General features: G+C 38.7%; 2 protein-coding genes across 2 annotated transcripts in view; one reads left to right on the plus strand and one right to left on the minus strand.

The window, feature by feature from the left end:
- LOC104401708 (probable acyl-CoA dehydrogenase 6) overlaps nucleotides 1–9,068 on the plus strand; it is a gene marked incomplete at its 5' end in the record, with an annotated part of 30,374 nt that extends 21,306 nt beyond the window's left edge. Inside the window, 3 exon segments of the mRNA XM_010009380.1 lie at nucleotides 2,239–2,391; nucleotides 2,562–2,702; nucleotides 8,968–9,068. Coding sequence (XP_010007682.1) covers nucleotides 2,239–2,391; nucleotides 2,562–2,702; nucleotides 8,968–9,068 — 395 coding nt within the window.
- Nucleotides 9,069–12,496: 3,428 nt separating this feature from the next.
- Nucleotides 12,497–13,055, minus strand: part of BET1 (Bet1 golgi vesicular membrane trafficking protein) — a gene marked incomplete at its 5' end in the record, with an annotated part of 3,514 nt that continues 2,955 nt past the window's right edge. Inside the window, one exon of the mRNA XM_010009382.1 lies at nucleotides 12,497–12,882. Coding sequence (XP_010007684.1) covers nucleotides 12,727–12,882 — 156 coding nt within the window. The remainder of the gene's footprint in view (nucleotides 12,883–13,055) is intronic.

Below are 13,055 nucleotides of genomic sequence, written 5' to 3' on the forward strand. Positions count from 1 at the left end.
TCTTCAACAGGTCCATGTCTTTTTTTGTACTATGGGCTCCAGAGCTGATCACACTACTCCAGGTGGGGTCTCACCAGAGCAGAGTAGAGTTAATCACCTCCCTTGCCTTGATGGCCATACTTCTTTCAATGCAGCCCAGGACTGTCCTTAAAAGAATTCCTCTGTTAAGTCTGTGTGCAAATGACAGTTCCAGGAATAAGAAGAAGGGTGGTGATGGCAGTTAAGGAAGCAGGAGGATGGATCAGCAGGGTCAGGGAGGAGGCAGTGAAGCAGAGAGGTGGGTACTGTGAAAGCAGTTTTCTCAGACCCCCACTCCAAGCCCTGATGTGTGGTGACAGCCTGAGCAGGGATGGGCCAAAACCCCTTCATCATCTTCAACCCTTTTACACGCAGGACCTAAATAGGTGCTGTTCTGTTCTTCCCAATGGTCCTGCTCCTGCCTTCATTTTGCTGTTTCCCACCTCTTCTTTCCCCGGTGCTGGATGCTAAGAACCGTAGGAGCCATGCTGGAACACCTTGCTCTGACAAACACAAGACCTCTTGTCCTCCCACCTCCCTTCTCCTCTCCTAACACTGGCAGGTATTGCTCAGTTTCCCTCCCAGCAGCTCCGACTTGGCTGTATGCTTCACAGGTATCAGTTTGGGGACAAAGGACAAAAGGTTCCTGGACACTTCTTGCTCTTTCTTTATCATCTCTAAATCTGGACACCATAGACATAGAAATGAAAAAGCTGTTAGTGTTACACATGCTACAGTGTTAAATGGTCCTTTGGAAGAACAGGGATGTTCCTTTGTACAAGAGATATCCTGAAAACAGGAATTTATTTTCTTGTCCAAAAACTAACATTAGGATGGCAGCATAGTGCATAGCATGGAAATGAGGACATTAGAGTATATGCTCTTTTGAAAAACAAGCATTGAGTTTAGCTGTTTGAGAAAGAAGGGGGAAATATTTAAAGCATGAGAAAATCTGATTACCTTACAGAGTCTGGGGACAGCATATGAAAAATACTGCTCTGTTGAAAAGCTGGTAAATGGTCATGGCAGGGGGCAATTGATGGGATGCAGAGTCTGTATATGAGAGCAGTATAGGGATGAAATTTAAATAGAGGTGACCTGGAAAGTGATGAAAAAAGGAATATGGAAGTACACCAGGCTCCCGTAATGAAGTCTTGTCATGTGAGTAACTGGCAGGTGGGAAAAGGGATTTTGTAGTAGTCCAGGCCTTGCTTGTGTTTTGCATTTCAGATTCAGTTTTGATGATTAGATTCTAAGTGTGAAAGGGTGTGGATACGCATCTTTTGAAAAAAGAAAATGTGACCCTTCTCATACAGATGGGTTTATGAACTCTCTCTCCCCACTTCTTGCCATAGTGACATGGGTCCGCATTTGCCAAACAGAATTCTCCACAAATTCAGTACCTGCTGTTATCCTAGCTAAGCTGCAAAAGTATGATAGCCTAGCCCTTCACTTCAAGGCTGATTTGGCTTGGAAAAGAACTTTTCCCTTTTTTCTTGTTTAAAACAGGTTATCTCCAAGTTTGCTCAAAAAGTAGCAGTGAAATAGTTCTCTTTAAGGCAATGTCTGCCATCTTGCTCACCTGACTTCTAGTAGTATCCCATTTTGATTCTGTTTTCATTAGAAGCACTGTGAATCTTAATGATTTTCCCTTTCTTTTTATACTGGGATCTGATCACAATGCAGACGTAGTAAGTAGTCTGTTCATGTTCCTTGATCTCTGAAGAGGTTTCTGCCTTCTTCTTGAAAGCTTCCTTGAATTTACATTTCTACAGAATTCTTCTGTGAGCACACTGTCTGCCTTCACATTTTCTTCTGGGATAGTAGCAGGCCTTCAGGACGCAGGTAGCATGGAAAACGCGTTGCCACCAGGTTTTGCTTGGGCCGTGATTGGGGCATTGAGGTTAAAGTATACATACTCATCATCATCACATACTGCTTTCTATAACTTTCCTTCCCTCCTCCCCACCCTTCTTCACTCTCCTCAAAGTTTTGGCAGTTTGGGACTCAGGTAAAATAGTGATTAAGAGGTCTTCAAGGTACAAAGAAATATCAGACTTTTTTCAGAATTGAAACTGCACCCCACACTGAGTGTATGGAGTAATTTACCTTAGAAAACCTAATGTCTTGTTTGTACAATGTAAAAAGCCCCCATCTTTTCCAAGAAGAGCAACAGATCTGGCTAAAATTATGTCTTGTTCTGTGCTTTGCTTCTTCAAGTCCTGACACCACTGGCAGCTATAATACAAGAAATCATTGACTACACTTGCCAGCGGCAAGTGTTTGACCGGCCTGTGCTGAACAACCAAGCCGTGCACTTCTGCCTGGCTGAGATGGCAACCGAAGTGGAGCTCCTGCACTCGCTGCTGTACTGCACTGCTAATGAGCTCCCGCATCTGCCTTCCCAGATGTGCTTCTCTTCATGCAAGGAACGTTGTTAAGGCTGAAGGAACATGGGGAGGTGATTGCAGAGAGGCAGGCTGTGATCAGTGACCATGTGAGTAAGTCTGATTTATTTATTTACTTATGTTTTATTTCTTCAGTTCTCTATGTGGAAGGCAATGATGTGACAAAAGTTGTTTCCATGGCTAAGCTAAAGGCAGGTCATCTGGCCTGTGAAGTGACTGATAGCTGTCTCCAGTTTTGGGGAGGAATGGGATTCACCAGTGAGGTCATGGTTTGTACAGGTGAGTGAGTGGAGAGAATAGGAAATGGCTTTACTGAAATCTGGCCTCTGAAATGCCCTGCTAAAAAATCACCCACTTGAAAAGGGCACCAGCTCCTGTGAATGGTGGTGTTTCCCTGAATGGTGTGTTACTCATGTACCTGGTGAATGCAAGGGCATCCATAGCCCATTGACTTTGGGGCATCATGTGTGAGTCTCAGGACATAGGCTGATTATTCCTTTGCCAAATCTTGGCCTTGCATTATAACTGTGTAGTTTGAACTACCTACAGGTTAGCTTGAACTTCAGATGAAATAAGTTAAGTCCACATTTTCCCTGATGGTCCTCTGGTATCTACTAGACAATAGGACAAGGGTAAAAAGAGGGAAGCCTACAAACAGATGGTACTTTTCCTCTTTGCTTGATTACAAGAACAGAACTAAAACACAACAGAAGCTTTCTTCCAAACCTGATGAAAATCACCTTTATCTTTTCCTCTAGATATGTGTGTGAAACTGGAGTTCACCGTCAGGCTCCTTCAGCCTTTTCTGATATCTGTCTCCACCTGATTAGTCACACCAGATACCATGTGGAGTGTATGAAAGTCATAGCTGCTTCCAGCAGTTGTTAGGTCATTAAAATGGTACAGATGCCTTTTTGCAAGCTAATTAAAGTCCATTCAAATTTTACTATATATCTACTTACAGCAAAATTCTCTCTGAGCAAATAGTTTTCTGGCAGCCGTTAGGAAATTTCTGGCCCTGGTGTCTTATATTGTGTAGAAGGACCAAAAAGGAACTTGCATTTTCTTGCAGTAAGAGAGTTTAATTCAGCCCTTACATATATGAAACCTAATCAAAGGTTAGCAAAATTGGTTAGTAGTTCAGTTAGTTGAAAGCTTTGGTAAGTGTATCTGTAAAGTGAGAGCTCAACACAAAAAAATCTATAAAAAGCTGGTTTCTTTCTAGCAGGCTGAGTTACTTTTTCTATTTTAATAGCATTTTATGAACAAGAATGCCATTGTGGTAAGCCAGAGAGATCCTCAGCCTTTTTTGACTCATGAATTCCTGAAATTCTCTGGTGAAGGTTCAGACTGCTGTATGGTGGTGGTTTTAAGCCAGCTGTCAATATGATATTTTTTCTTACTTGTTTTTTTCACAGCCTTTTTATTAGCAGCTAATGGTCGTGATGTTAAAAGCTACTGCAGCAGGCACGCTGAATAAAATTAATCCTTCTCTTGCAGCACTTACTGTCCATGTAGTAATGTGTACACATTAATGTGCATGTGCCTCTATATCATTTTGATTTGTCTTTAGATTTCCTAGCCTGGTATTTTATTGCTGAGTTTGGGCAGGGCTTTTCCATGTGAATTCCAGAGTGGTTTCTAAGTACACCAGCCCAGTCACTTTTTTCCTGAGAAGACATCCAGAGTATTTCCAACTGGTATAAACTCTGTCAGTTGGCTGAAGAAACATACCTTTCTGTCTCTAAATCAAACACTCTTACAAATGAGGCTAAAGGTGATGTGATATTTGTACTCTAAAATTTTATATGAATCAGTAAAAGTCCATCGTTGAGTAACCGTAAGCTCCAGGAAGGGAAAAGCAAGAGTATTACCTAAATAAACAATTACAGGTTCAAGTTAGAATCTTGTTAATCTGTAATGATAAGCAAAGCAGCAACTTTCCTAAAGCCATTCTTTTTTGTACAGCAGTCTGAGTAACCATTCACGTCACTGTGGTGCTTGTCAAGTAGCAAGCAGCATAACTGCACAGCACGACATCCAGTCATAATGTATAAAAATTTTTGTAGCATAATCCTTACCAAGTTTCTGAGGAAATATTAGTCTTTGTCACATGTCGGGCTGTTATTCCTCAAAGAGCAAACAGCATAATGCATGGTTAATGCATGAAGTCTTTGAATTCTAGTTGTTAGTGTTAGTGGGGAGATAATAAACAGGCCCAGCACAAAACTATCTGCCAAATTACTTCAGTCACATCTGTCATTTTAATAATTTGTCTTTCAAACTTTGTAGAACAACTGACTTTTCTAAAGTGCAGTAATTCTCTGGAAGATGTAAAGATAGATGTTTCACTATGTAGGTCCCTGTACAGGGCTGGTTTTATATATGTGAGTGTCTCATTTTCACTTGCTGGGATTCTGGGAATGAGAATGAGTTTGAAAGAAGTTTTGTGCCCAGATATCAAAGGGTTTAATAGAGAAATACAAGCCAATATGAAAAACATTAGGAGTTGACTTTCCAGACTTTACCCTACTCATAGGATTCTGGAGAAGGAGATTGTCAGACTGGAGTTGCGTTTGTTTATTTTTCTCTCCCCTATACCAAATGCCTCAAAGACATCGTGACTTGGGAAAAATCAGTTATTGAACAAACCCACAATCTATGAAACCCCAGGTTGTGAGAGATCAGAGGGAGGAAAACATTCATAGCAACTATATTGCAATTTTCCAGACATAATATGAATTTTAAAAAATTCCAGGTAGTGATCTATATATTTTAATAGCGATTATCTACACTTCAGTTGTTATAGGAAGAACTTGTCTGGCCTTCTTAAAGTTTGTTGGTTTGTTTTGAAGTTAAGATTGTTTCTAAGTACTAAACACTATGTCTTAACTGCTGCCAGTTCTTAGAAGTTTTACTCTTGTCGGGTGTGATGGAGAAAATGCAATCATTTCTTTACTTGCTGCACTGTGAAAGACTCGAGAAAGCAGTAGTGAAAAATATTGACTGCTCATGTGAAATAGATGAAGCATAAATAGCATTGCAAATGCTCATAGCTGCAAATGCTCATAGCTGCAGAAGAAAAATGGATTTCTTTTTTTCTCTCAACTGTCACCTAGGTATCACAATATGAAGTTTTATTTGTAATTCAGGGTAGTTAAAAATCAAACTTCTGTATAGTTTTAAGTGGACTTCTTTTGAATAAGTAATGCATTTATTTCTAAATTATTTTTTTGTATTCCTCACAGTTTAAAAAGTCAATTGAAATATTCAGTTTCATTGTTTCATTTTTTGTATTTCATTCTTTATGAAGCATGTCTATACTAGAATGAGACTAGACAATTGGGTTCTTTTTAATCAGTCTTTGTCATCATAATTTATGGTTGTACCAAATGAAATGAAACCTATCTGTTTCTGCTGACAAAACCAATTTGCTTTTAAATCAGTAGCTAACTGTTGGGACAAGACTTAATAACGATTTCTCAGTCATCTGTGAAAACAGAGGCATAGTTTCAATCTTTTTCTGCAGAGGTTTTGGGACAGATGCCTGTCTACTGCTTTGGTTGGCTTTTATGAGTACCTTGAGAGGGAATTTAGGAGATGAAGCACGACATTTAGCCCTAATATGGCAAATCAAAATAGGTAAGTGTACAGTGATGACTTTAAGGCAGAGCTATGCTCCAGAGCCAGCCAAGGTGATGCCCATCCTGCTCAGCTGGGCCTTCAGAATGCCCCTTACTGGAAACGAGCAGGGCCATGCGAACTGGCAGGCAGTGCCAGCCTGGGCCTGCCGCACTGGGTGCTCACACTTCTTCCTCTGGATCCAAGTTTCCTTTAGATGCTGCTTAATTTGGACAGGCCATAAGCAATCTAGCTGAGTCTGAAGATGGAAGAAGTTGCGAAGTATTAAAGTCGAGGGTACATCAATGTATTTTGTGGAGAAAAATCTTGCCAGTGGTACAACTTTAATAATTGTGAGAAAAAAAGGGTAAATGTTTTTTAATCAATTTTGTTACGCGACAGCCTTCAAATTAGGATAGTCTAAGATTAAAGAGAGCTTGTTCTTTCTCCTCAGAGCAGTGCTTGATACATTTCTGAAGGAGGTTATATGACGTGGTACCTATGGAGATGGGAAACTTGATTTAACGATGTAGAGGGTCCTTTTTGTTCCTTTTGCTGCCTTACTAGAAATAACCTGGATTGAATTTGGCAGGTGGGAAGGGCTCCTCACCCTCCCTTGTGCAGTTTTTAACTCAGCATTGAAGAAGTTTTTTTTTTATTAGTCTGTCAAAAAATATATTGCTTTTTAACATTTACATTTCTTGATTTGGTTGAGTAGGGTAAGTTTTACAATCTACAGTGGATGTTTCAGGTACATGGGATTTCCTGCAGGAAACTCTGCAGGAAGTGTTTTAAGGGGCAGAACACAACAGTCAGGATTTCTCTCTTTCCTCAGGCAGACTCAAACTCCCTAAGGAAAACAGTGTTCAACAAGCAGCTACGGGTTCGGTCCCTCAAAATGACACCTTTACATAACTGTACAGTGCATTGCAGCCTGGTTCCTCACTGTCCTTGGCCAGAGTGAAGCCACCACAGGTCAGTTTTCATCTCAGCAGGGCTGCAGGTAGTGCAGGACGTGCTGCTCTGTCATGGGGGCAGCAATGAGGAGATGGAGAAATCAGAAAGCCAAGCATTGCTGTGCCAGATCAAAAGCATTCCATGGCTAGCCTAACTAAAGCAATAAAATTCTAATATTTAAATATATTAAAATATTTATATGCTGTATTAATAATTAATTATTGACACAATATAAACTCTAAAACCATAAACTTACAATAAGGAGCTCAAATACAGGCTTACGTTACTATGTTATCTTCCCAGCTACCTCACAGAGTTCCTGGCAGGATACTTAGTCCTATGGTTTTGTTTTCTTAATGCTTAAGGGAAGTCTCTTTCCCAGAAGAGGGCTGCTAGATTAAAATCACTGTCATCTCAATCCTGTTAAATTAGGTGAAACCTTCTGTCCTGTCTCCCCAGGAGAGAGAACAACATTAGTCACCTGCCTGTAGATTCTGGAGGAGATATTCCTTATTTAACCCATAGAGACAAAAATACAATCACCAGCAGTTTTGTAGGCACACATATATATATATATATCCACACAAACAAGAACATACGTGAAAGGTGTTTTGGTCTTTTAAAACAAATGTATGTGATAACCTGATGTATCTGTCACACACTACCAAAGCCAGACCTCACCACTGCCTGTTTATAACTTGATATAAGAAGCCACATGTATCCAGGATTCCAAAATTTTACTGGCATCACAGAGGAGTTCTGAGGATTAATTACTTACTGTTGCTACAGTGCTGTGAAGATGCAAGATGCTAAGCATTTGCAGGGCCCTTCTGCAGCTTGAAAAAGCAGACAACACCGCAACACAAAGAACAAGTAACCTACCATGGCTCCAGCTCAACTGCCTTCGGCAAGGCCCAACAAGACAATTGCTTAAGCTTACAGCAGTTTGCGGTCTGGCTAGCTCAGGGAACTTAGGCAACACTGTTAGGGATGACTCAGTGATATTAATGGCGGTTTCTAAATGCGTGTGATTAGAAATATCAAATCAAAAGTAAGTAAGCTTGGAGCAGCTGTTAATTTTTAAAGCAGAGCAGCTTTATATACTATATAATACTATGCCATAATACTACACAATATTAATATTACACTATAATACTTATAATACGATAATACTATATAATTCTAACACAGCTTATGACAGATCTCACATAGCCAGTAGGGAGACCAGGAGGATGCTCGTTGGTTAAAAAACTTGAATGAAAATTGTACCTTCTCCATACAATTCTCTCTTTACACCACACAGTTAAGCAAAGTGAAGTGCTGCAGCACTTTTTGCTGCTGGCCTTCCAAAAGCTCTTTCCCCTCAGCTGCGGGCTTAGGCCCCTACAGCTTTGGCAAAAGAGCAGGGGAGATGTTGTGGGCAGTACTGCAGACCATTCCACCATGAGTAAGCAGGGGATCAGATGTTCTGCATACAACTGCTAGTAGTATGTAATGTGTAGGTAATTTAAGCAGGCAGCCCAGCATAAAACCTTGGAAAGAACTTGTGATGCTTTAGATGCCAGTCCAAAGTCATGAGACCTACAGAGAAGTCTGTATGGAGTTCAGATGCAGTTTCAGTGGCTGGCCTTAAAGGGCAGTTGCATACTAGGAGACATTTCATTTCAAGATGAAAACAAAATGTTATGCAAAGTTAGTTATTTTTGAAAGAATCTGAAAATTGGATGTGCCAAATTATATCTATCTTGGGCCTTTTGATTTTGAATTAGCAACATCCCTGTACACAAAATATTTACAGTGCTGACAACACATTTGTCCCCCCCATGTATGTACTTCTGTAAAGAAGTATTTTCAATATAGTAAAAGCAGCTCCAAAACAAATCCATAGAAGAATAAACAGATACATACAGTTCTGCATTTGTTCCATCAGTACAGCATGCAAATGGTTAAATCTACTCTTTGTATTTCTACAGAGACTTGAGTTTCATGTCAATAGGAGGTGGTACAGATGAAATAACGCTTTCTATCATTTGCAGATACATGGAAATACTTCCAACCAAGTGATACATCTCTTCCTTGAAAATTAAGACAGCAAGAGCATGGCTTGTACTGCACACTGAAGGTAACAGCCAGCATATGTTTCAAGGATAAAATAAGTACAAAGCAGTAACTAATTTTGTCATTGAAATGTTTGTCAAGGTCTTTGACCAGTATCATTCTGTGTGTTCTCCAGTGTCAAATTTCAGTTGATATGAAGCAGTCTGAAAGCATGTGGCCTCCTGCAAGACTTTTTTTTTTCCATTGTTTCAGAGGGTTACTGCTTCAGGGAGCTTAGTCATATCCACACTAAGCACCCAGAAGAAACATCATCCTTAATCAAGGTGTATCTACATTTTAGAGCAGCTAAGTTGCCAATTAGGAAACAGAACTTCCATAGGTATACAGCTATGATTTCACTAGTAGCTGATCCTAATTTCTGTGTAGCTTTCAAGACCAGGTATTAAGGCAGAAGTTATTCCCTGCCATATTCAAATACTGGCATGGTGATTTTGCTCTCCATTAGAAGTAGCTTGCCTTTTCATCTTCTAGCAAGTAATCATCAAAATGAGCTCTGCCATCTTGGCCAAGTTCCCATCAACTTTTACTACACTGTCATGGATGTTTGGTGATGGGAGTAGTGGTGGATTTTTACAAAGAACTGCTTAATTTTATCTGAAGCCTTTGGAGGCCTGAACTTCAGCAATAAGGTATCATCTTTTGTGTGTAATCATTAAAGAAAAATATTTACATGTATTAATATGAAAATTGTGTGTAATTACTTAAACTCTTCCTAAATCAGCCATTTAAGCCAGAAGAGACAGCCTGTATTACTGCAAGAAAACCAAAACTTCAGTGGAATTATCCTTGTAATGAAATGGATGTGTTAAGCATTTCCTAAGGAATCTCCATGATACATAAGGTTAACAGTTTTATAGTTAAAAGACAGTATTTCCTTCCATCTGGAAATAAGCTGTATAGTTGCTAGATAGAGTCTAGGTTACATTAAACTGAGAAGTGCAATATATATTGTGTAAAAACTACGTACAACAGATTTTAAACTCAAGAATAATCACAACTGCAGTATTCTTACGTAGCTGCTATTAACTGCAACTTTGTAAAACTACAATTAATGCTACTACTATTTTTCTGTCAGGACAGTACTTTTCTGCTAGAAAATGGCGATTAAAACAAGTGCAGATGCTGAGGAAAATTCTAAAGCTGTGGTATATGGTTCTCACCCATTGCTATTCCCCTTCCCTGAAACATTCTCAAAGCAGTTTCACCTTTACATAAAGCCACCTTAACCATTCTAAGCAAATCTGCAGGATCCCAGTTCAGATTTTAAACTGAAAATTAACTTTTACTGGAATTGAAGGGAAGTGTGCTACGTTCTGTAAAATAACATAGAAACAGAGAGAAACCTATCAGTTTTGACTTTCAGTTCAGAATGCTCCTACTAAAAGAACCTAATGGAGCTCTGTTTCAGTACTTCAAAAAAGCCCTTGTGTTTGCTAATGAACATGTAGAAAGTTGCTTGCAGGCTTCATGTATTCCTTGTGCTTACGCTTGCTTCCCATTTCCCACCCTATCTAGACAGAAAATTGACAACTCTCCTTAAATGAAGAAACACAGAAAAGCAGATTCTACCTGCAGTTCACTTCCCCTCACTCCTCTGCACCATTGAAGAATTGGGAGGTGGTAAGGGAAGACAGCATAGTTCCTGTTCTGCATGTATTACCTTTTAATCTGGTTTGACATTTAAAACTGAAATCCTGTTGGGTTTATACATGATCTGAAGGACTGGTGAAACCAACATGTGTTCTGTCAGAACTTACGGGACACCCTGGCATATTGTCCAGAACAAAGACAGGAAGTGTATCAGCTGTATAACTAGGTGCATCCACCCATTTTTATACTGTGGATTAGGTAGCTAAAAACTTTTTCCATTTATTAGGATGGCAGATTGATTGCTGAAAAAGTAGTATGTCTAGAAATTGTTCAGACACCATATTTAAGAGCCAGAAATACATTTCTAGAAGATGACAGCTATCAGAGGAGTGTGGTTGTCAAACATGTCAGTAATTATCATCTCACTTATTAGGTACCTTGCGCTCCACTGTCTCATTAAAATTAGACAAGTGCATTAATTGTGGATGGCAAACTACATCTATTGACTAGCTTTGGGAATGCCATACTTGTTTAAGAAGCCTAGAAATTCTCATATAAAGACAATGCATTATCCTGGTGTTAGTACTTAAAATGTTCTGTTACTTGCAGAGGTACAGTAAACCTTCCAACAGTCAAAGATTAAATCAGCTAGAGATACCGAGTTCAAATTACTTTTACATAATGTGTTTTGTACTAGTGACTTGCATGTCATATTTCCATTATATATGAAATTTAACATTAAAGAAATGTAGCATACACCCTCATTTCTCACTCTAGTAGTGCAGCATACACAAGATGATAGCCCCTTAAATGTAGCACCATTTCAAAAAATTACACTGTTATTCTACAGTAGAAAAGAATGTATATAAACAACACTATCTGGAATACTACAGGACACTTTATTTACCAGTTCATAATTAGTTACTAATGGCAACACATCGTACAGTATTTCTAGAAAAGTTTTTAAAAAATTGTAGGTACAATTTCAATATGTAGGAAACTTTTTTTAATGTAGAACTCAGCAATGTAATAGCTCCAACTGTAAGAAACTATTAGGTGAGCCAAAGCTAAGTCTTCAAAATAAAAACCCTTAATATGACAGCACCTCCAGCAAGTGCATCATAATATACTTTAATATAAAATTCAAAATATCTGACTTTGTTTCAGACATCATGCAGCGTAGATTTAAGGATCATCACAGATTCAAATGGAAACATACAAATGGTAAAAGTTCTAGTGATTCAATGGAATCATTAAGGTTTAGATACTTTAAATATAAAGAAAACATCTGTACTGTATCCATATTGGTTGATCCCAATGATCTAAGGCATTTGCCTAAAAGAGCAGATGTGTAAGCATGATTTGTCACATAGAAATAAAAAAAAAAAAAAAAACCCCAAACCAAAACAACAGCTTTAAGTAACTTCTCCACCAAACACACAGTTTAAGCTACTTAAACACATGTACTATCAGACTTCTACCCACAAAAAAATTTTGGGGTTCCCACAATGACATTTGTTAGCTTCAGGACAGCCTTTCAAAAATCCACAGATAAAACCAATTTAGAAAGATCTGAGTATTCTTCATACTTTTGCAACCTAGAAATTACTATATGCCTGAAACTGGAGCTCTAATTTAGAGCATGGCCAAGAATGAAAAGCAGAATGAAAGAAAAAAACCTTGTAATTCTGCAGTTACTTCATATCCGAACAACTGCTGTTTTCTGTATTTTTAAAATCAATTCTAAACCCTCTTTTCCCCTAAAAAAGCAACCTACTATGCTAGCAGTTTCTGCATATTTACAAATAATCCTCCCCAAAACAGGGGATGATGGGAAAAATTCCGATACATTAAGAAAAATATATATAACATAGCATTAATTGTTAATGCAACTTCCAACAATTTCACTGTGTTTTATCAACAGAATATGCCACTTTAGATCAATGTCTTCATTAATTAAGACTGCTTTATAGTTGAAATTACACCATTTAAACTGGAGGTAACATGTATCACATCACCTCAGTTTAATAATCCAGTATATTACAAAAAAGACAAACAATGAGAAGAGCATCATGTAGCATAATAGCTTTGTCTGGCTTCCTCTGGAGAGTGTTCTCAGTCTGCCCATAGTCGCACCCAGAAGTCCACCCGCAGAGTCGAAGTCATTATCCTATCCATTAAAACAAAACAAACAAGCAAACAACAAAAAATACGTTACTCAGAAAAAAAGATTACCCCTAAAGCTTGCTAAGAAAGTGTAGTTTTTCCTGGCATTTTTTATTTTTTCAATTTGCCAAAGCTAAAATTGTTTTAGAGGCAGTTTCGGGGGGGGGGGGGGGGGGA

The sequence above is a fragment of the Nestor notabilis genome, unplaced genomic scaffold (genome assembly GCF_000696875.1).
Source record: "Nestor notabilis isolate BGI_N333 unplaced genomic scaffold, ASM69687v1 scaffold3172, whole genome shotgun sequence".
NCBI lineage: Eukaryota > Metazoa > Chordata > Aves > Psittaciformes > Psittacidae > Nestor > Nestor notabilis.